Source organism: Urocampus carinirostris, chromosome 11, assembly GCF_059441175.1.
Source record: "Urocampus carinirostris isolate Australia breed hairy pipefish chromosome 11, RoL_Ucar_1.0, whole genome shotgun sequence".
Classification (NCBI taxonomy): Eukaryota; Metazoa; Chordata; class Actinopteri; order Syngnathiformes; family Syngnathidae; genus Urocampus; species Urocampus carinirostris.
In genome coordinates, this window is record NC_142359.1 from 17756602 (window position 1) to 17781449 (window position 24848).

The window sequence follows — 24848 nt, forward strand, 5'->3', positions numbered from 1 at the left end:
ATTTATCCTGAGTTTCTCACGCTTTATTACGTGTTTACCCTGAAGTGCCATGGCTTAAAACACACTTCTATTCTATAGCTTATGAATAACCTTTATTTTATGTTGACAATATCTGTGTATTATTTGTTATTGCAACATCCATTGCAGCCTGGTCATCCTGGAAGGGGGATTGCCTCATGAGCGGTCCCTTCTCAAGGTTTCTTCATTTTCCTCATGTTGAGGTTTTGAGTTTTTCCTTGCCCCCATGTAGGTTTTAGATCAGGGGATGGTGTCATAATAGTCTGGTTTGCAATAATATGTGGTCAGTGCAGCCCTTTGAGACTCTGTGATTAAGAGCTATATAAATAAACATGACATGACTAATATGGTTGTAGACTATGTTTCACTGCATTGTTGTCACTGCGTTGTCACAAACAACAGGAACAAAAATATGTAAATGTGGGTAAAAAGCAATCAAAGCCCTGGTTTGTGTATGAAAGACATCAAATGTGATATTTCAGCTTTATTATTCAGTCTTATAGTATCGAAACAAAGTCCTCTCTCAAAACTTTTAGACCGTGATTTGTACATCCTGCTCACTATTGAAAGGTATATCAAACAAAGTTGACAACATGTGAAGATTCCATTCTTGTCCAGAGCTGTGCAAATTCAGAATTAAATCGGTGGATGGATTTGAAATGCACTCAAATTCTCAAGATGTCGAATTGTATCCAAATAACAATTCACATGTAGCAAATGAGAATATACTGTATTTTACTGTATTCACATCAATAAATATTGAACATTATCATCCAATCTTTAGTTTTATCAAAGAAGGTTTTTAATGTAAATTATAATAAAAATCATACTTTACTATTTACTATAAACTCAATTCTGATACTTTGTACAGCTCTGTTGTTAGCACATACTTGTAGAATAACACCCAGACATAACAGAGGTGCTGTCATGCTTATTTCCACTAGTATTAACCATATTAACATATTCACTAATAAGAGTTATACATTTCTTCTCTTCCTAAATAAAAAGTGTTGCAAGTATTTTTTTTCTGTTCAGTTTATGTTCAGTCTTAAGCTTTTGTTCTATGTGAAAGATTTCTTTTGGAAGATTCCCACCATTTAGTCTGAATCCCACCAGTGTTTCAAAGACTACCTAACCATCTCATCGGTATGGAATACTTTTGTTTCTAACTAAACTTAACCCAGTAAAACAAAAGGAGTAAAAAGGTCACATCAAAAGCTTCCCTTATCTTGGTCACATTTCATACAAAAGTCTGATCACTAGATTTCTTTTCATACTCAAAACTTACATAGTTAAATCTTTGCAAACACGTTTACTGTATATACATATATTTAAATCTAATTATCTGACTATACACTGTGTCTACCAAACGGAAAGAACAAAATTCAACTAAAAGCCTTGGAAATAAATCAACAATAATATAAGGGGAGCAGCACCATCTTCTGGATCGTTAGTGCATTAGATACTGCTTACTTAGACCCCCATCCACTATGTAATAGAGGTTTTTTATTCCAAAGAGAAAAAAGTAAAACTTTATCAAGTCCATCTCTTTTGTTTGAGTTACATCTACCTTTAAATGTTCTCAATTCCCAGGTGTTCATTGTTATAACCAGAGGTGTGAATAAATGCACAGGAGTTGCAAAAGGAGGCAGCAGACATCAGCATACGAGGAAACTACCGCAAAATGGCTACTCACGTGACTTATATTCTATAAGCAGAGAGAGTAAAAAAAAAAAAAAAACTAAACTCCTGCTTTTTGTGACAAAAAGGGTCATGGTGGAAAAAGGAACAGTTTTGGAAGAGGGTTTGCCGAGTGCTCTTTTGGCATGTTTCCTCTTCTTTACCACACCAGTGACTTTGAGCGTGTGCTGACCCCTTTTCGCCTGTTTGCCATCGGCACGTTGCGGTGACTTCGCTTGTGGGACTCCAAATACAACTGCGGACAAAGAAAGAACACTTTTCTTAAAACGTTGCATTTTAACTCCGTCCCAATATAATATTGTTCAATTAAATAGTTGGAAGACCCAATTAACAACTCAGCTCTTGGTCATTATGGCAGAAATGGTTAGTTCCTAATCACCTGGACAACATTCAGGCAACCTGAGTCATGGTGGCCATGTTGAATGCATGTGTGGTAATTTTATATCCTTATTATTGTAATGGACATCCGAAATATGAGGATCTAAGCTCAAGTTTGGCTGTCGTTAAACGTTTTGGGCTACGTTACGGCAACAAATGTTCACTGATGTACAAACAAGACCCATAGGCACTAGAGCAGGGGTGTCAAACTCATTTTAACTCGGGGGCCACACGATAGAACAAACATTCTGTCGGGGGCCGGACTAGTAGATTAAAGAGAAAGAAAAAGAGAGATAAAGAAAGAAGAGAAAGAGGGGGGGAAAAGGAGAGAGAGCAGGACAAAGAAAGAAAAACAAAAGGAGGGAGCGAGCGTGAGAAACAAAAGAGATAAAAAGTCGTGAAAGAGGGGAAAAAGAAAGGGAGAGGAAGAAAGTAATCCAAAGAGAAATAGAAAGATAGAAGGAGAGAAAAGATAAAATAAAGTGCGAAGGGTAGGAAGAGAGAAAGAGAAAAAAGAGAATAGGAAAAAGGAAGTTAGCGCAAAATAAGTTAAAAAGACACAGAGAGAGAAAGAAACAAAGAGCAACAAAGAAAGAGAAAAAGAGAGACAGAGAGTGAAAGAGACAGAGAGTGGGAGAAAAGGGGTGGAAAAGAAAGAAAGAGAGAAAGAAATACAAGTACAGTGTCTTTGTTCGAGGCACCTGGCTTTGGCAACATCAAGTTGACATATTTCAACCTGCAACTTGTTTTTCTCTTGCGCTTCTCTGAGTGTTGTCTCGCGGGCCGGATTGAATACCTTTAGCGGGCCTGATCTGGCCCGCAGGCCACCTGTTCGACACCTGTGCACTAGAGTATACAGTGTATACACCAGGCATGTTCAAAGTCCCGGTTACGGCCCGCGTTGTCATTAAAAATTACTATGTTGACCGCAGTATAAAAAAAAAAGTTGTACATGAAAAAAAAGACACAATTTTACCAGATAATGGCAGTAGCCCTTTGGCAACCTTGCCCTTGGCTTTACGTGAGAATTTTAGCCCAAAAATAAAAGTTGACTGTGAGGGCCGTCGCTTCCAGGACAAGTGGAGTACTTTTTCAACGAAATCCAAACAACTGTGTCCATTTGATTGGCCAAGAGACTGTGGCTTTTTTCAAATACTTTTATATCAAGTTCCAGACAAATTATGCAGACTGCAAAAAACTTTCTGGAAATAAACGCTATGAAAAGGTGAAGCAACTGGAAGTCGTTTAAACGGCAGAGCAGCATTTTTTCACGAGACCCTGTGAATCAAATGAATATTCTACAAAGGCGAGCTACAAGGTCGTAACTCTGATCGCCAAGCACTGCAAACCTTTCACAGAAGTTGAATTTGTTAAAGACTGTTCAAAAATGGAAGGCTGAATAGTCGGCCCTCACACATTTTCATCTTATCAAATCTGGCCCGCTTTCTGAAAAGTTTGGACACCCCTGATGTATACACATACCATACCATAAACTGAAGAAGAAATAACCGTACACAATGTTGTATAACATATAAAAAGTATTACATTCATTCATTTACAGAACCGCTTAATCTTACTGAGGTCGCAGGGGTGCTGGGACCCATTCTAAGTGGAAGGGGGATTACCTCACGTACGGTCCCTTATGAAGGTTTCCTATTTTCCTTGTGCTGAGGTTTTTGAGTTTTTCCTTGCCTGCATGTTGGTTTAAGATCAGGCGACAGCGTAATTGGAACCTGTGCTGTCCTTTGAGACAGTTTGTGATTAAGGGCTATAAAAATAAATGTGACTTGATCATAACGTAGGCATGGGAGACCCCGGACTGATTGCCAGCCAATCAATTACAGGGCAAAATAACAAATTTTAACTTCTTTTTTTTTCATTTTTAAACAAGGTCGAAACAGCAGGTAAGATCCCACTTATGCTTAACAGCATTTTTCAACTAACCAGTCTTAAAACCATTACAATGGCTCAAATTGGTTTCGAGAAGCTATCTATCTAGACAGTGGATTGAGCGTAGGGGTAGATTGCTTTGCCGGCTGGCTGCCAAAATGGCGGATTATTTAAAAAAAAAAAAGGGCCTTCTGGCCCTTGTCGTCAGTGGTTATGAAACAGGCATGTCATAAATCAAATGTTACATGTATGGTTAAAAAATGAAGAATATATGCTTGAATTTAGGTAAACTATATGCTCAGAAGTAAGGAGATAATCCGGGTAGCTAAATTTAGAAGATGACTGTTTAATTCACAGACCATTTCCACTGGTAGATAATCTTGCTTAAATTAGGTAATATATGTAAAATTCCCAAACTTAAACGTGTTTTACTTAAGATAATATCAATCATTTTACGTATTAGTTTTCCTATTTAAAAAAAACATGTTAAAACATTGTTAATCCCAAAAAAATATTCTATTTCAATATATTGTGGACTTTGGCAACATTAACGCCTGACTTGACAATCTCAACATAAAAAAAAAAAGTGACAAAACGTTTTAAGTGCCAATTTAAAAATGAGCCTAGCTTCCCATTAAAAAAACGTGGCCCCAAAAGTGCACAAAGAATGCAACTTACCGTTTCACTCTAGGATTGACTAGTTGAAATGACAATAAACAGTTTTAGGCTGAATTGTGGTTTTATTGCGTATTTATATGTATTTCTTTGTGCTACACCACGCCTGGGGCAAAAAGGAAAACTTCTTCAACAGTACCCAGAAGTGGAGAAGGTGTTTGAGTGGTTTGAAGCCCAGAGCAAAATGGATATGGAGTGTCTCGACTAAGTGTTGGTTTGCAAGCTTTTAAGATTGCACAACTGAAGAAATATGGAGGATGTGAATGCAGTGTACAAGTCTTCGTAATAGGGGGATGGCTTCTATATGAATATACTGTACAGTGGAACCTCGGTTTTTTGAACACCTCTCAGTTCGAACAAATCGGTCTCCGACCAAAAATTTCGAGAAATTCTTGCTTCGCTGTTCGGTCAAAAAAATTGGAGTTCGAACGCCGGTAATGCGTGAGTGCGTACGCTAGGGTGCGATGCTGAGCGGCGCACAGGTGTTTTAGCCCCTTATTATGCCTCCGAAGAAAGTCAGTGCAAGCAGCAAAGTTGCTACAGGTGCAAAAAGAAAAGTAGTGCGTACAACTTTTGCATTTAAGAAAGAAATAATAGCCAAATATGAAGGAGGTGTGCGAGCGCCTTCTGCTGACCACCACAAAGGTAAGAAATCCTATTCATAAGATTACGATAACGCGAACGTACGATTAGCCTGGGTTAGCTTTAAGTTTACGTTAAACATTCAGGGTGTTGGAACGGAGCCCAACATTGAGGGTGTTGGAACTGAGCCCCCATTCCAATGAACCGCTCACCACTTGTTGTGGAGACCCGGGTGCTAAATGACTTGGAAACGACCTGATTTTTTAAATTTTTACACGTTCATGTTAGGGGAATCTTTTGTACGGAAGATTGCGATAATGCAAACGTACAATTAGCCTGGGTTAGCTTTATGTTTACGTTAAATATTCAAGGTAAACATTCAGGGTGTTGGAACGGATTAAAATGATTTACATTATTTCTAATGGGAAAAATGATTTCGGTGATCGAACAAATCGGTTTTCGAACAGGGTTCTGGAACGGATTATGGTCGAGAACCGAGGTTCCACTGTATATGGAAATTTGTAAATGTATCGTTACTTTCGGGGTAATGTGCTACGTTTGGGTGTCAGCAATCAGGGGGTTACTTAATTACTCTTTGAATAAAGTAACAAGTAACTGTAATTAATTACCATTTTTCAGTAACACGGGCAACACTGGCTGTGACTAGCTAGTGCGAACAGGCAAGCTTGCTGATGGCCTTTTCGACACAATCCCCTTTAAATATAAATTCCACATCCGTGATTTAAAGTTGAATACCTTTTTTGCGAAAGCACGCCCGCACTGGTCGCAGGTGTGCAAGGAGAAGTTCTTGGTCACCCGGACTTCTGTAGAGGACGATCCCGAGGCGGCGCTCTCAGACGGCGCGTCGTGGCGGCGGGTGTACGGCGCCAAGTCGGCCGCCAAATTGCGCGCGTGCGAGTGCTTGTCGCTGCGGCGGGTCATTGGGGGGCTGGCGGGGCGGGGCAGGTGGGCTTGTTCCCTCTCCTGCTTTCGTGTGACGGGCGGCGAGGGAGCGGGCGTCAGAGGCACCGCCTCTACCGCCTTCCGAGCAGTGGTGGCGGGTGCTGCGGTGTCTTGCTTGCGGGTGACGGGAGGCGACGGGCAAGGGGAGTTGGCGGTGGACGCGTGGCGGCCGTTGACTTTGCCCTTCCCTACGACTTTTTTGGGGTTGGCGTTGTTGAGGACGGCCTCGGCGAGCCTTTTCACCGCCCGGCTCTCCAGTTTCGGCATGATCTTAGCCAGGTAGGGCGAGGATTTTTTGTGCACCACGGTCACGTGGCGCAGGACGTCGCGCTTGCGCCGGGACTCGTAGCGGCAGAGAGGACAGCGGTAGAACTTGATGAAGATCTCGTTGCCGTCCATGTGCAGCTCGATGTGCTTGGACAGGTTCTGCCTGGAACTGAACTGCCGTTTGCAAAGCTTGCAAAAGAGTTGCCTGAAGTCGAAGCCCACCGACAGTTTGCTTTTGGCTGCCGCCATGCCAGCCATTGCTTTCGGGCTCGACGGGCTCTCCTCCTCTTTCACCTTTAAAAGGTATTCAAAAAGACCAATTTATTTTCAATCAGGCACAGAATATGCAGTGTTCTTCCCAGCAATTGGGCAGATATGATGCCAAAAACTCAAGGTCCTCAAGCAATTTAGTCTCAAGGTTAACCGATCTACCTCTTTTTCTATAGAGCTGTGACGTCATTGATGGAACACCTCTCTTTAAACATGGCAAATCCTGTTAACACAACATGAAGAAAGCTCCGAAATGGACGGCAATTGTAGTAAACAGTGATTACATACAGCTTATCTCTGCTTAGATAAATTGGAAATATTATCCTGTCGCAAGGAGCCTAGAGACTGTTTTGTAAATGTTGTGAACTTTGACCTCCTAAAACTCCATGACATAAATGTACCCGCCGCTATTACAGCATGCGTTTCTTCTTTGCATTCGCCTCCTTTTAGATTGGCAATAGTGGCGTTTTGTCTGTGTTTTTCGCCGCATGTGTTTCACGGTTGGTAAAACTGTTATCCGGCGAGTTCCCGTTAGCACCGGGGCTGCAGAAAGATTCCTGTTTTGTTTGCTCCCTGTTAGCCTCTGTTAGCAGCCGGCTAGCCAGCTAGTCTGCCATGTCCAATGGTTTATCCTGCCCCGGTTCACATTTTTCCCCATAACTGTTTTTTGTTGTTGGTTCTCTGTTAGCCTGGCTACTCACTGTGGGTAGGCCAGCTTTACGTTTTTCTGCTTAGGCTGCAGCTGCCTTTCATTGATCGCTCCTGGATAGGCCGTGAGCTTTTTGTGTGTTATTGCCAGTTAAACCCCTTTTGGCTGCTCGACCTTTGTTGTACGATTACTGCATCCACCTGAGATGCAATGCCTAGGCCAGGAGTCTCCAAGCTTTTCCAAGTTTAGAGCTCCTTTGTGTTACTAATTAGGGCAAAGTGCTACCAATTTGATATGATACCTTGTTATTTTAGAAATGCGTGTTATTATGTTGTTAGTATGTTCTTAACAGGTTAAAGGTGGTGTGCAGAATTTGAAAATGTCCTACTTGTTGACACCATCTTCTGGGTTCAATTATCATTGCCACATATGTCAAGCTGCTTGTGTGGCGCCTGCAAGTACTTTACTTTCTTAGATGCTTGAACAAACTCATCTATTTTGGGGTTTTGGATGGCCTTTGGACTGCATTTGAAACAGTCCTTTTCTTCCCAACACCATTTTTATGCTACACTAACAAAGAATCCACAGGCATGGGCATGAAATCAATCTCTATCCTCAACCCAACACAGTTAGGTGTTGTTAACACATTCTTATCAGAGAAAATATACTACTTTCAACTTTTTAAGGATGCCTTAAGTGACACGCCACACATAACGGTAGGAAGTTGGATTAAATGGACTCAGTTCACCACCCAAAAAGTTATTTTACTAGAAAATAACAAAGACCTAGCACTGGTGAGCTTTTTAGAACAGGACTGCAGACACCTCAGCTGTCCTTAGGGGGCACCATGGTGACCACAGACACCATAATGGAGAATCCTGGCCAATGCAATCTCAACAAAAACTGCAACTTCTTCAAGTAAATTACACGTAAACCAATATGATGACGGGCTTGCTAAGATGCGGTTGTTCCTTCCATGATGTCACAGCTCAGGAAGTCAAAGATGAGAGAGGCTGTCTCCAAGATGCACCGAATTTGCAAATAATTGGAATATACAGATGTAATACAGTATAACCATGGTTATCGCAGTTAATGGGGGTTAGAACCCCCTGCGAAACGTGAAAATCTGCAAAGTATAAATGAACCTAATTTACAGGCTCGAGTAATTGTTTAACAAAATTACTTCTGTATTGTCAAATGATAGTTCGAAAAGTAACGCAAACTTTGTTGGCGATAGAAAGCATCTTCCCCTATTTAGCCAATCAAAATGCAGAACTTAATACACAATGAAAATCCATGGAGAAGTGAACCAGCGACAACAGAAGCGTGAAGTAGCGGGGTGCTTCTTTATGCAAAAAACCATGTACTATTTTCTCACATTTTGCATGTTTTAGAATTTGGGAATACCTTTAAGGGGACGAGCACCTTCGGGGAACTTTTCGTCGACCCGGTGCTGTGGGTGGGAGAGGCAGCCGGTTTCTGATCCATCTCCTGGTCTTGCTCGTCTTCTGAGGGCTCGGAGACCTCCTGTTTGACTTGGGTAGTGTTGCAAGGCAGAACTTTGCCACTGCTACTGCTGCTCATGGCAGGTGAGACTGGCGTCATCGAGGCTGACTTGGTTGAAGAACGGTTGCTTTTGACGCTATAAACCTTATGGACGATGCGCATGTGTCTCTTCAACATGAGCTGGTAAACAGACAAGTTAAAAAAAATCAGCGTGTTTACATTCATCTAGTAATTTAAAACTGATTTAAATTAAAATTTTCAACATTCTTATACCAAAAACAACCTCTCTTTTAAATAGATACATAACATCTATGACCTATTTTTTCAAAAGTGATACTATCACGAGTACTCAACTCGAGTACTAAAACCACTTCTGCTGTATACAGTGACTAGTGAATGTATTGCCCCTGAACTCCCTTCAAGAACTGACTGTCATACTGGCAAATTTCAGGCTTGTCTCGTGAAATCTTGAAGTGGAAGCAAAATATTTCAACATTCTACATTATATGTATAACGAAATTACGGAAAAGTGGGTGTTGCAAAAAAAAATTGGCATTATGTTCTCTCAACTCAGCCAATTGACACCAGAAGTTCTCTGATAAATTCTGAAAGATGCAATGTCAACATAAATGACTAATTTCACAACATTTACAAATCTTCTGGAGGACTGTTTAAGTAATAATATCAAAATGGAGAAAGCATAAACCAATGCACTGATCTCTTTCTTATTCTCTCTCTCTTGATCCCTCTTTCTCTCAAACTATTTCTCTCTTTCCGTTCCTCTCCCTCTCTTGATTACCCTCAAACTATTGATCTCTCTTGATTGCTGTCATCATCTCTCAATATCACCTGCTCAAAGGCACTCGATATAGTCCGCTCTTGGACTCTTGATATCACTCGCTCTCTTTCCCTCGTCTTTCTCTCTTTTTATCTCCCTCTTGATTTATACTGATCTCTTTCGCATACCATCTGTCTAGATTGTCCTTTTTCTCAATCTCTTCCTATAGGCTTCGTCCTGATATCTCTCTCTCTCCATTGATACTAAGCTTTCTTGATTGCTGTCACCCTCTATTGATATCACCTGCTCCTAGGCTCTCGATAGCACTCAATATTAAGCTCTTGATATCACTCACCATCTTTCCCTTTATCTCTGACTAAAGCTCTCTGTTGATTTCTCTAGATCTCTTTCTAATTTTTTGGTCTGATCTCCCTTTCTTACAATCTCTATACCTTTCCTCCCAACTTTCTCTCCACAACTTTCTTCCCCTCAAACAATGTCATTGTCACCCTCTTTCAATATTTCTTGCTCTAGATATCATTTACCTTTTACCTGCCTCTTAATTTCCCCCAATGTCGTTATCATTTTTTCTGTCTTGATCTCTCACTCAATCTATTTTGATATCTGTCTTCCATCTCTCTATGTCTTGTTTGATTTCCTTCAAACAATTTATCTCTCTTGATTGCTGTCACCCTTTATTGATATTGCTGGGGCTCTGGGTCTCTTGGGCTCTTGAAAGTTTTGGGATTACTTGGGCTCTGGGTGTTACGGAACTGAGTGTCTCGAGATTATTCGGGCTCTGGGCGTCTCGAGATTACTCGGGCTCTGGGTGTCTTGCTAGCGCTTGGGCTCTTGGTCTCTCGCAACTGGGTGTCTTGAGATTACTGTGGCTCTGGGTCTCTCTCAATGACGTTTGGGCTCTTGGTCTCGATATCATTTGGGCTCTGGGTCTCTAGATATAACTCGGGCTCAGTGTCTCTGGACATAATTCGGGCTCAGGGTTTCTCGATATCTACCTTTCTCGCTCTCAGTCTCTCTTTCTCTCAGACCCTCTCTTTCCCTCCTAATAATGCTCGAAGCGAAACCCACTTGTGTCGCATCAACAGTTGGAGAACGACTTGAAGGAAATGTTCAAAAGGCGAACCTGCGAGCTGTAGTTCCTCTTGCAAAGTGTGCAACGGCTGGGTGGTTCGGGACACGTCTGCGCAGACTCAGGGGGTTGACATGAGGGCTTCACACAATCCTGAATGGGGACGGCTGCTTTGGCGGTGGCGGGTGTTGACTTTGAGGTGCTGCTTCGTGGTGGGGATGCGGCACTACCCTTCCTGGGCGTGTTGGCGGCCTCAAGAGACAGTGGCTGGCCAGGCCGTGAGGCGATGGCGGGGGTGATGGTATCCCTCCGCAGGCCGCGGTGCACCTCGTCAAAATGGCGGCGCACGTTGGTCTTGGTGGCAAATACTTTGAGGCACACGGGGCACGACTTTCCTGGTGGTGTGCTCAGAGACTGGGGGCGACCTGTGCAAAACAAAAATACATACACAAATATATGTAAACTTTCTAGACACAAGACATGTGTACTTTTAATCCAAGAAAGCAGGGGTCTCTTTTTTTACCTTTAGGTAAATATTTTAAGGGGCCCTGCCTTAATAAGAAAGTTAAAAAGACAGTGTGTATAATTGTTCACTAGATGTTGTTGTATTCTGTTGAGCAACCGAAAACAAGTGCTAAAAATCACTAGTAAGAAGAAATTACAGAGAGGCTGCCCTCCATTCTTGTTCACTCATGTTTGCACATAATAGATAGAGGCAGGTAGTGGTTTGCATTAGTGTGCAGGCAGACGCCAGCTCATATTTGGATGTTATTATTAGTGACTAGTACCATTTAGTCTGTGACAGGGGACCGTTGATCATTTAGAAATAAAAGCCAGTTTGTTTCCCCAAATTATTTTTGACTCCTGTATTAAATAAATATGATCCTTAGAATTGCTTCCCGCATAACATTGGAGATGGAAGAGTCTCATGCAGCTGACTGGCAGCATTCATGAAAAATGATTGAAAACATGACCATTGCATATATTTTGGATCATTTATCATAAGTATTAATTTACAACAATCTGGGATTAAAAAATGTTTGTATGTTGGGAGGCAATGTATAATATTTGACATCTAGATGTCACTGTATTAATTAGTGATCTAAAAAGTGTACTACAGAGCACAAGGAAGAATACAAACTACGGAGACTCAACGTGACCATAATGCAAGTCAAGTCACATTTATTCATATAGCCCTTAATCACAAAAATGTCTCAAAGGACTGCACAGGATTACAATGACACAATTACCTGATCTTAAACCAACATGCGGGCAAGGAACAACTCAAAACCTCAGCGTGAAGAAAAAGAGAAACCTTGAGAAGGGGCCTCACAAGTGGTAACCCCCCTTCCAGGATGACCAGGGTGAAATAGATTTAGCAATACAGTACACAAACATAGTAAACACTAGGTAACATGTTGAAAATTTGTCTGGAAAGTGCATGACAGCAACGACGCCCCCAGCCTGTAAACTAGTCCAGAAAGTCTATGACGTCCACGACACAGCTTCCCATCTCTGCCAGCTGGTCAATGCAGGCGTTGACATATGCACAATTTTTCCTTGAATTTTTGGCCAGCCTAAATCCTGGTTTGTACCACAGCAGCAAGATGGTAGACAAATATGTTATTTCCCTCTAGGTGAGGCTCATGTTATGTAAAACACAGGGTGTTCGAAAAGTCTCCAGCACATTTGGATATTGAATATAAATGATATAAAAACTGCAAATCAGGTAAATTAGGAAAGCTGGTCATCTCAATTTTTACACGGAATAAGAGGCCCATAGACCAATCCATTCACAAATCCCCACAATAAGAAAACACATAGTGTGAGATTTGGAAATCTGGGTGGCCAGGACATGATATAGTGATCTTATGCCTAGACTGCACAATCATCTGGTTGTCAGTGTTGCGTTCAAAAACTGTTTAACCCTGAAGCCCTAGTGTGGTACCAACCCCTTCTGTTGGAAAAAGATCTTACCAAACTATTTCTCACTCAATTTATCCAATAACAGTTTTTTATCATTGACTGTTGCTCTTTCAAAGTAGACTGGTCCATAGACACCTTTTTCGACAAAATACGGTCATCTTTTGGGAATCTCGCCGATGCTCAAGAAGTTCATGTGGGTTCATAGTACCCCATATGCAAGTGGTACTCCCGCTAATATTGCCATTTACGTGGAAAGTCGCTTCATTGCCTAAAAACAAGCCGGTCGTCAAATCCGTCATGTTCCATTACAACGAGCTAGTTCATAAGTGTCATTTAACTGTTGGACTTAATGTACTGTAGCTTGTAAGGCATCATGTGATTAGTCTTCCTATGACATGCCAAACTGTTGTAGGACACTGAAATTCCCCATCCGTTATGAATTTACCAAGCCATCTCAGTAAGGAATTCCTCTCTGGTGCACATTAAACAACAGTCTATTATTCAGTTTTTGTAAATTCCATCCATCCATCCATCTATCCATTATCTTCCGCTTAACCGGGGTCGGGCCGCAGGGGCAGGAGCCTTAAAAGGGAAGCCCAGACGTCCCTATCCACAGCCACCTCCTCCAGCTCATCCGACGGGATCCCGAGGCGTTCCCAAGCCAGCCGAGAGACAGTCTCTCCAGTGTGTCCTGGGTCGCCCCCGGGGCCTCCTGCCGGTGGGACATGCCCGTAACACCTCCCGAGGGAGGCGTCCAGGAGGCATCCTTATCAGATGCCCAAGCCACCTCAACTGGCTCCTCTCAATGCGAATGAGCAGTGGCTCCACACAGAGTCCCTCCCGGATGACTGAGCTTCTCACCTTATCTCTAAGGGAAAACCCAGACACCCTACGGAGGAAACTCATTTCGGCCACTTGTATCCGGGATCGTGTTCTTTCAGTCATAACCCAAAGTTCATGACCATAGGTGAGGGTAGGAACGTAGATCGACCGGTAGATCGAGAGCTTTGCCAATGCGGCTCAGCTCCCTCTTCACCACAACAGACTGGTACAGGGTCCGAATGACGGCAGACGCTGCACCGACCCGTCTGTCGATCTCCCGTTCCATCCTACCCTGACTCGTGAACAAGACCCCAAGATACTTGAACTCCTCCACTTGGGGCAAGATCTCATCCCCAACCAGGAGGGAGTATTCCACCCTTTTCCGACTGAGTACCATGGTCTCGGACTTGGAGGTGCTGATCCCCATCCCAGCCGCTTCACACTCGGCTGCGAATTGCTCCTGCGAGAGCTGAAGATCACGGCCTGAGGAAGCCAACAGCACCATGTCATCTGCAAAAATCAGTGACGCAATGCTGAGGCCCCTAACCCGGACTCCATCCCCACCAAGGCTGCACCTAGAAATTCTGTCCATATAAGTTATGAACAGAATCGGTGACAAAGGGCAGCCCTGGCGGAGTCCAACCCTCACCGGGAACGAATCAGACTTACTGCCGGGAATGCGGACCAGACTCTGGCACCGGGCATACAGGGACCGCACAGCCCGAATAAGACTGTGCAGTACCCCATACTCCCGAAGCACCCCCCACAGGGCCTCCCGAGGAACACGGTCGAATGCCTTCTCCAAGTCTACAAAACACATGTAGACCGGACAGTTTGTAAATTCGAACACACAAAATGCCGTTTTAGCTTGAGTCAATGCAATTAATGGGTATGAAAAGAAATTTAAAAATCAATAGCCCTACAAAAAAAATCTAATGTAATAACCCAGTTTCATGCTCTGGCAGCCCCCCAAAATATGTGGCTTCTTGTGAAAATTAAATTATGTAAATTAAATGCCCAATCAAACACGGTTATCTCAGCTCCTGAAGAAAATAGAAACGTCCCAAAAATCCTGATAGCTTACATCTGTGAATTTAACTCTAATCTCACTCAGTATATCATTATTAACCTAGCATGTAATTTTCAAAAGTGTAATAAACTTTACACAAACAAATCCAATATAACACACAAAATAATGTGGGAATGATACATTATTTTCCGTTTAATATATAGTGTTTTTGATAAAAAGGATAGCAACTGACAACAGTCACTGCACTAGGAGTAAATAAAAAAGGTACCAATGTGCTCCCATCCTAAATGGGTTGAAGAGTATGACTTGGTGAATGACATCAGTCACTAAAGTTAGAAAAAAAAAAAAGAACAAATCCATGTCCTTTTGGTCATCTTATTGCGAATGAAATACATCAGAATAAACACGTGATAGTGTTGTAGTTCACGTCAAGTTTCCTCCAGTCTTTTCTTTGGATGGAGAGTGATGCAAGTTATGAAAATGCTACATAAGTTGTCAAAAGATTGACGGCTTTATAAGAGCCTGGAGGAGGAATAGTTTCCCATTGATCGATACAACTCTACTTCACTCATTTGCAGTATCTAATGACTTTTTTCTCCAAAAACCATGGGTGCAGTTCATTTTTTCAGAATTCACAATTAATATACCAATGGCAAAATGAAATTACGCTTATACCTGACTAAAAGGGGGCGTACAAATGTTAAATATAATTTATGCTAGGAAATTAAGCAACAGATAATATAAATAGTATGAGACAGTAAATATTGTAGAAAACCGACATAATATAAACATTACTGTACGAGGTAGCAGGTTTGATTCCCGGCTCCTCTGTGTTATATGTCGAAGTGTCCCTGGGCAAGACACGTAATCCCTAATGCCCCCAATAAGCAGGTCGTCGCCTTGCATGGCTGGCGCCGCTATCGGTGTGTGATTGGGTAAGTGTGAAGCGCTTTGGAAGGTCTTCAGTGATTCAAAAAGCGCTATATAAATGCTAACTCATATTTTCACGAGTATAAGAAACACGTACAAGTATTAGATTTTCTTCCAAATGTGTAATGTGTCTTGCAGTGCTGTCCACCCTCTGTATATGTTGTGGACGTGTAAAGCAGTGGTTCCCAACTTTTCTGTCTGATAAGGTGCGCCTTATGCATGTCCTAAATAGAGAATTGCCACACATAGCTGAGACTGTGCCTTCAAGTCCAATGTGCCTCATAGACAAACATTTGATTGTTTAATTTGATTTTATTGATAGTTTTGTAGAACCTTTCCCCCCTATGTGGTGCTGGGCACTGAACCAACCTTTGACCATGGAAAGTAGGCTTGTTGGGACCGTGCGGGTCTCCGTGAACTTGCGGAGCTCCTCCAATTTGGTCTTGTGCATTTTACGGCAGTGACGTCGGATGCTGCGGCGTGAATTGAAATCTTGGCCACACAGACAGCAGGAGATGGTAACGTCCTCCACCTGGACGGATCCAAAGTGGATTTGATGAGGTCATGACAACAGTATGCTTCACCGACAATGTCTGCAAACCAACCCCGCTCGTGGAGCCCTCGTCCTCAGGCTGCGGCGCTTCTTCTTTAGCCCCTTCTTCTTCGCCGTCCCACTTCTTCCGGCCCTGGCTGTGTTGGCTGGTTGTCGGACTCTCTGGACCTCGAGTCTGACCGGTTAGGTTGTTTTCAGACTCCCCTGTTTCTCCTTCCCATGCAACAGGACTCTCCCTGGCACTGTGAGGGAAAAATGCCAAACATTCTCGGTTGGGGCGGACGCGAGTAAACGGCAGGCTAGTAGGCATGCTGGCACTGTTACCTGGGAACTTGTGATGGATAGCGAGCAAGATCCTCCTCGGTGGTGACATATTGGTACACGGCTTTGCTGGTGGTCTCTATAGGCTCCAGTCGTACCACACAGTCAGTTCTGTCAGCTCTTTGGTATATGATGTCGGTCAAATCCTGAAGGGCCATGCTCTGTCGATCATCACCTGGAAAATCCAAAGACAAACTTGAATATTGACATGTTTGCAGGCGTTCATCAAAAATAAGGTGACTAGTGAGCTTAAAATTAAGAAATATGAACCCAGCAAGGCACTAGAGTAGAGAACACTAGTGTATCCCCAACATTTGGCAAATGAACGTGACAAAGTCCCTTGGGTTCTTAGTCCTTTTTTCCGGGTCTCCGGAGCTGATGAAGTGCATCAGTGTTCTTCTAGAATTTCCTCCAGAACAACAATATATCCGTATCATAGACGTCAATGTAATGGTCACTGAAGATTCCTTTTATCCCCGTCGAACGATAACAAGAGAATGCAATTGACAACAACACGAAAAGACGTTTCTGTTGCAATCTTGCACTATCACAGTATGGTTGCCCTTTGGGCTGTCTAGAAATATGGGGCTCACATTTAATGCAAAGCAGCCCTCTTTAGCATTTTCTTTCAGCGTTGTAGTAAATATTTTTTCGTCTGTGTAATCAGCTTGAACGGTCACATGATCCATAAACATGTGGCGTAAATAAATCAGAGTAAAACTGCAAACGGCGCCAGATGAGCCTATTTTTGTAATTGCTCCGGTATCCATCTTTATGTGCACATGAAAACAAGTGACATAAACAACTTGAAATAGTTATGAAAACAACTCTCGGTGTGTGGGGGCATGGCGCAGTTGGCGTTCATCAGCCAATGACGTTGTAGTAATGCAGTTGCCGCAAGGTGTGCACAGGGTTTAAAATGTAATAAATGGACCTGGATAAGTTCAGTTTTATGGCTGTTTAAGCTTGCGTTTGAAGATTCCGGGCAGCTCGTACCAACACAAAATTGAGTTCATAATTCGTGCATGCACCTTTTAATCGGGTACACTCTGTATTCCGGAACTACTGTCCTTTGCTACTAATTAGTGCGAAGGTCTACCAGTTTAATCTTAAAAGTTTAAAAAAACATTTCCCATTGTTTCCATTTTCAAATCCATCACGAGTGAGTTAATTTTGGAGAATCAATCAGCAGGCTACCGATGTTATCTTTGGCTCCCATGTTGGTGACCTGTGATATAGAATTTGAATGCTCACCATCGTACTCAGGCAGACGTGACAGGCAGTAGTATTCTTTGTGCGTGATTAGGTTGGGCAGGCCTCGGAAAAGACTTCGACACACTTTACACTCAAAGATGGTGTCAACCTCCCTCAGAAGCATGTGTCTGAGCTGGCTGGTGCCTGAAAGTGCAAGAGCAGTAAAAATAAAACGTATTTGACAGCAATAACCATTGATAGCAGCTAAGGCACAGAACCTTATTCTTTAATCTTTGCTGGGCCTAGTTATTGCAATAATCCCTGAGTGTATCGCGGTTTACTTTTCGCTGTTTCACTACTTTGTTTCACTGTGCATTGTGTTCTGCATTCTGATTGGCTAAACCAGGGGTGACTAACCCGGTCGTGGAGAGTCGCACGTCTTGCATGTTTTGGAGGTTTCTCTGCTCCAACACAAGTGACGCCAATTTTCAGCTGGTTAGCAGGCTTTGTGAGAGCTTCATAACAATCCAGGTGATTGGAAGTTCTTTCCATTACAATTTGTTACAGGGAAACGCTACCTTAAATTTTTGCAAAGTTGATAATGAATGTCCATAAATTATAAGGAATCGTTGCACTAATACACTTTTCATGGTACCCCGTTTATCTGTAGCAATCACCTGTCCTCTTGGGCGCAACCCCTACGGGCGATGACACTTCATAGGACAATGTCATACAAACTAATTCCAGCTGCAGTTAACGAGACAACAAAAAAAAGCAATGGAAAAGCGAAATCAACAGTGTCAGGGTCATTTTTTTAAGCATACTTGTTGAGAAACATGGCAACAATTTCAAGCATGTACATGCACTTCACCTAAAATTAAAGCACTTTCTCAATTCTTGAGAAGACAACACAAAATTCAAGCACTTTTAAGGTCGGCAGTAGCTCAGGAGGTAGAGCGCTCGTCTTGGTATCAAGGGATCCCAGTTCGAATTCCGGCTCGTCCGTGTTACATGTCGAAGTGTCCTTGGGTAAGACACTGAACCCCTACTACCCCTAATAAACAGGTTAGCGCCTTACATGGCTGCAAGGCCGCTATTGGGAAATGTGGAGCACATTGTAAAGCGCTTTGGGGAGTCATTGACTTTAAAAGCGCTATATAAATGCAGATCATTTCATTTGATAACCATTTTGTTTGATCACAAGGTAAGTTTTCAAACCTGAACGAAAGCATTCAATTATCTGGTGAATTCCCGATTTGGAGGTGTGCAGTGGCTGCTGCAGCAAAGGAGGATCTCCAGGCTCGCCGCAGTGACCTTAAGGGGGCCAAAGAATGAGTAGCTTTGTCAGGTCAAACTAGTGAACGCATCATTGGAGAAAGTTATCCAATCAATACCTGTGTTGTGAGAGCTGGTGGTCTGGTAAAGCCCATCCTCAGTTTGGCAACTCTGGTCCCGGGTCTCGAGGATGGCCCCCCTGTCTGGCTCCGGCAGCAGAGGGGGGATGGGCTTCCACAGGGGCTTAGCCTGGGAGATGCAGTCACCCTTTGCCTGGACATCCACAGGTGTTTCTGGGGGCTTTTTTGCTGATGAATCAGGGGGAGCACGGAGAAGTTTGGGGGTGCGGTTGGACTGTGGGGCACGATGCATGTTTGGGTGATGACGGTTGTCTAATGCATCTGGCTGGGGGGGCTGAAATAGACAAGACCATGAGGAGCTTGTGCTAAATATGGTTACTTGTTCATTGTTTCTTGCAGTACCTGTTAGCATTCAGTGAGCAGACTTTTACTACAGGGTCCGTAAACCTTTTTCATGGCCAAATTCAAGCACTTTTTAAGGACTTTCAAAGCCAATTTTTCAATTCCGCCAATACCATTAAAAGAAATCTGATGTGAATCATTCATTTTGCAGAGCCACAACATCTGTGATTTATACATGTTTTTTAATCTTGCTTGTGCATTTATCAAGACATGTGATTTTTTTATCTTGAGTAAATCGCAAATGCATTTGTGGATCTGAACAATACCTGTGTTGTTATTTTTGACCCAAATGTTTCTCTATTTACAGTAGGAGTTGGCTAAAATGACAGTAATATGTAGCTTACATTTTCAATTGCAGTGTGCTCTTCACATTGCAATTTACTACTGGGAAACGCTACCTTAAATTTTTTTACATGGCCCATAATAAAAGTCCGTAATTGATATGTAATCCTTTCACTAATAAACGTTTCATAGTGTCCTGTTTAGATGTAGCATGCCTGTGTCGTCTTGGGTTTCATCCGTAAGAGGGCGATGCCATACAAACTAATACCAGCTGCCGTTAGTCGCGAGGCAAGAAAAAAATGCACTGGCAAAGTGAAACCACAGAGCAGTTAGCATTCAGTGAGCAGGGAAACGTTACCTGAAAAATTTACAAACACTGTTCGATCCTGGAATACACAACTTTAAATTTCAAGCGTTTAAGGATTTCAAGCAGCTTGCGAATAACAATTAGACTTAAGAGATCCAAGAAGAGTCCTGCAGGTTCGAGAGCGTTCTCCATTCAGGCCCCAATCCTGTGGAATGCCCTTCCCCCTGAGATTCGATCTGCAACCTCAGTGGAACTGTTAAAATCTCGGCTTAAAACACGTCCATACTATAGCATATGAATAACCTATATTTTATGTTGACAATGTATGTGTATTATTTGTTATTGCAACATCCATTGTAGCCTGGTCATCCTGAAAGGGGGATTACCTCATGTGCGGTTCCTTCTCAAAGTTTCTTCATTTTCCTCATGTTGAGGTTTTTGAGTTTTTCCTTGCCCTCGTGTAGGATTTAGATCAAGGCATGGTGTCATAATAGTCTGTGGTTTGCAATAATATGTGGTCTGTGCAGCCCTTTGAGACTCTTTGTGATTAAGGGCTACTGTATACAAATAAAAATGACTTGACTTAGAATAGGCCTAAGTGTTTGATGTAATTGGATTTTTGAAAACTGAGATCCAAGGGAAGGTGGGGAAGGAAGACAATACCCAATACCTGTATTGTTTATTTGTCATTTGGATACATGGCATCGTAACCTTTTGCCAACGGTACAGTACTTTAGTTACGAATCATAACTCAACCCAATTCATAGGTTGATGTACACTGGCTAATCTTTTTGTGTATGAAAATAAATTGCATGTCATCAATCCATAGCATCCCAGGGGTAGGTTAACCTCATGACACACACAGAGCTCAGCAGATTAGTGACTACGGGTCATTCCATGAGCTTGAGTCTGTGTACAAAATCTACTGCTCACACGGATCTTTTCTCCACCTCCACCCAGCAATTTGTCTTCATCATCCTTCTCTCGCTGCCCCTCGTCTGTCTCCCTTGCGTCCCTGCTGCCCTTGAAAGGGGATAAATGACTCCCACACTGTGGTGCCTTGCTCAATGTCCATACATTGCAAAGTAGCACAACTGGACTCTCGACCAACGGGAATGCACACGACGTACAATTCACATGGCAGAAAAAATTAAATAATTTTGAACTTGATGTTTTGGTGTACCTTAAAAAAGTCTTAATTATTTTACTTCATTTATTTGTGTACAAAGTTTTATTTAATTATACTCGAAGTTTTACTGTGTTACAGAAAAACATTTGTTTGTTATGAAGTTGAACCGAGATTGCGGTGGAGAGAGTGCCAAACTCTGACCACTACACCACCAGTAATTTAGATGGCATAAGAAAAGGCATTGATTTTTATCTCATTCTTTAGTCATGGTACCAGAGAAGGACGTTAATTGGGTTGTACATCTCACTTCTTACAACAACAATAAATTGTTCACTTACAATGGTTAGAAGTTAATAGGATAATAGAATATAATTGATCATCATTGTAATATGTGAAACACACAGTGAAATTAACATTTATCTTTGGTACCATGATTAAAAAGTGTGATACATAAATCCCTCACTGTTTCGCAGTTTCGATACTTTGCAGATTTTCAGCGTGTATTGTGTTCTGCACCAGACAACACACAGCAAATGCTATCAAGGGGGCAGGTGGTAGAGGGCTTTCTGACTGTGTGTGTTGGGTGGACGTGACTGTCTCTGTGCGCGACTGTAATAGGCTGGTGTATGCTGTCAGTTAAACAGCTGGGAGGGCGCACAAGTCAATGGTCCCACCAAAAACAAAGCCAGCAACATCTATTCATTTAGCGGCTTTTTACATTGAAAATCAGTTTACCAATAAATTGGACTCTGAGGAAGGCCAGAAGAGTGCGAAGAAATGCTAATCACCAGTGGGTGCTCCGTGGATAATTATCGAATCCCGGAAGAGGCTCAGGCAGTGGCGGTAGAGAAAGGACTAGCAGGGCTGCAGGTCCGGCCAACTGCCAACAGCTACGTAACAACTCTCACAAGCCAACCCTGTTGAACCTGTAGCTCACTAATGCCAGACCCATTAAACAACACTTGGGAAACCACTACATTTGTGACTCTTGTATTTTAATCCTCATGGAGACCTGGCTCAATTGCAGGATCCCCGATGCTAGCGTGCAGCTACCCAGGTGCTCTCTACATCGCTCACACTGAAAAAAAAGCCCTCCAATTTGTACTCTTGTATAGCGACAATGAAGACAATCCGTTCAACTGCAATTCAGTGTCCTGTGTTTTTATTTGTAGATCAATAGCTGTTATTTTGTTAAAGTCGTTTATTTTGTTCGTTACTGATGTCTAATAAATTAATAAATAAGTTTCTACTTTACGGGTTTTAATTATCACGCAACTTTATTAAATTGCAATCCCAGTAAAAACAAGGGATTACTGTAATGACAACATCGATTGCCTTTTCATACGTCATCTACTGGTGGTTCAGTGGTTACAATTTGGTGTTTTCACTGACCCGGGTTCGTTTCCCGTTGCTTCCATCAGCAAAGTTTGAGCTGTGAAAAAGTGATACCCAAAAAAAAACTAGGGATACACGTCATACACTAGTGTGTGTAATATACTAATAAATACTTTAAAGTTCGCATATAGTACCTCTTGTCGGCTGGTATGAGCGCTTTTTCTCCCGGATGACTTGGTCTTCACCATGCTGCCAAGTTTGGTGCCAGCACACTCACCTGCAACATGTAACATTACACATAAGGCACAGACATGAAAACCCTCATTTTGTAACTATTTACTCGTGGCTGCCACCTCTGGCTTATATCATCATTGCAGCCTCTGTCGAGCACGTTCATGATGCACAAAAGCGCACATACATGCCATTGTTGTTACAATACAAGCGGTAGATGTTATTGCTAGTGATGTGCACTTCGGCTCGAACCCCTGAAGGGTGTGCAGAGTATTTTAGATGAGTGGTTCATAAACTGCGGTTCCAGTTGTGTGTTGGTGCAAATGCGGTGATGTTTATAGGCCCGCGAAGCGGGTGTACCGCGTGAATGATTCAGGAAATGATTCGCGAGTGTGGTTCGAAATAAAAGTGGCTAAGAAACGCCCCCAGTTAGCAGTACCGGCAATCACAGAAATATGCACTTCCGTTTCTTTACAAACTTGCTTTCACACATCTATCCACCCCTGCTTCATATTTACCTTGTGAAATAGATTTTTTTCAAAAGCAGGTGAAATTATCTACAAAAAGAAACTACCTGGGTCCAAAACATAAAAAATATCGTTTTTTAAATAAAAATGAAAACTATAACATTCAGACTATAAGCCGTGACATTTTTTCCAAAATTTTCAACCCTGCGGCTTATGCAACGATGAGGCCAATCTATGCATTCTTTCTAACAGCCGCCAGGGGCCCCCCGAGCAGTATTGAATAGAATAGAATAGAATGTACCTTTATTGTCATCGTTACAAAATGGGTTAACATATTGTGACAATGAAATTGGGCATGACACTCCAGTTTCACACATTCACAGTGAGGTAAAGAAACAAAAAAGATAAGGAACAGAGAAGATAAGGATATAAATAGAATAGAATATACCTTTATTGTCATTGAAACAAAATGGGTTAACATATTGTGACAAGGAAATTGGGCATGACACTCCAGTTTCACACATTCACATTAAGGTTAAGAAACCAAGAAGATAAGATAATAAAAAAAATTGTAAAAGTAAGAGTGAGACAGGTGGAATAAAAGTGTCGAGGAAGATGCAAGTTTAATGTACCTTCGCGCTTTGCATAAACTGAGTCTCATCATAGAAAAGGTGTCAATTGAAAGGAGAGGCCTACTACCTTAATGGGAATCATGTTACCAGTCTGTTTATTTGTAAACAGAAATAATGTGGCGAAACACACCGATTAAAAGAAGCAACGTCAAACCAAGCAGAAATGTTTAAAGCTGATTCTTATTAAGCTGTTGGCATTGTTGTGTGTTTACCAGTTATTATTTTACACAGTGGGATTCTAAGGATTGTCCTTGCTGTAACAAAGCTATTTTCGCAGACATTTAAAGAAGACGACAACAGCCAGGGGACGTAATGGGGAGATACTCGGCTTTATAGTTTTTGGGTATATCTTGTTTCCGACTAATCCTAATGTTTCTCCGATGAGTATATTTTAAAACAGTCATCATATCTTGAATCCCAAGAGTTTAGGCTTTCCAATGATATGTGGCTTGACGACTGGTGACATCCTACAGACACGAATGTTTATCAAAAGTCCGGCGGCCCACCAGCAGGCTGTTGGAACGTCAAGTTGTTAAGGTACTGTATATTATTAAAACTCATTTTGTTTACAGTCTTTCTTTGTAAACATCTCATGTTTCAATGTGGGCACGTGCGGCTTATAGTCAGGTGTGGCTTATGTATGTACAAAATGTTTTTCCTTTAAAAATGTACTGGGTGCGGCTTATAATCAGGTGCACCTTAAAGTCTGAATTATAAGGTAAGAACTTTATTTTACCACCTTTTTTCACTTGTTGCATTTGCTCAAGGTAACACAGAACAGTCTGTACACTGTTACTCTCTTAATACACTCTTCAAATATAATATTGTTATTCAGAGCATATTTTACACAAGTAAGTTATATATTTGTGTCCACATGATGGCGTAGTCGAGGTAATGAATCATCTTGAAGCCCCTACGTGTGTGTGTGTAGGATTTTCCCTGAGGACTCACAGCTTTATGGGGCTTCATTATGCCATCACTAGTTATAGTGATATACATGTTTTTAAGTATAAAACAATCAGTCTCCAGAATAAAAAAAGGGTTTTGTTGTATGTCTGTAGTATTTATTATAGTAGTAATGTTATAGTATTTCTGTTAGAATATTTCTGTAGTAGATTTTTTGTTGTACAGTATTCCTGTCATAGTAGCACTTTCGTAATGGTTT

General features: G+C 41.9%; 1 protein-coding gene across 1 annotated transcript in view; it reads right to left on the reverse strand.

Annotated features, from left to right (window-relative positions):
* Positions 1-489: 489 nt before the first annotated feature.
* znf800b (zinc finger protein 800b) overlaps positions 490-24848 on the reverse strand; it is a 39902-nt gene continuing 15543 nt past the window's right edge. The window contains exons 2-12 of the mRNA XM_088348145.1: positions 22548-22630; positions 18938-19232; positions 18762-18857; positions 17604-17747; positions 16353-16524; positions 16081-16270; positions 15845-16007; positions 10822-11192; positions 8801-9079; positions 6001-6768; positions 490-1954 (exon numbers count right to left, since the gene is read on the reverse strand). Of these exons, the coding sequence (XP_088204271.1) occupies positions 1859-1954; positions 6001-6768; positions 8801-9079; positions 10822-11192; positions 15845-16007; positions 16081-16270; positions 16353-16524; positions 17604-17747; positions 18762-18857; positions 18938-19232; positions 22548-22601 (2628 nt within the window). The 5' untranslated portion in view covers positions 22602-22630 and the 3' untranslated portion in view covers positions 490-1858. The remainder of the gene's footprint in view (positions 1955-6000; positions 6769-8800; positions 9080-10821; positions 11193-15844; positions 16008-16080; positions 16271-16352; positions 16525-17603; positions 17748-18761; positions 18858-18937; positions 19233-22547; positions 22631-24848) is intronic.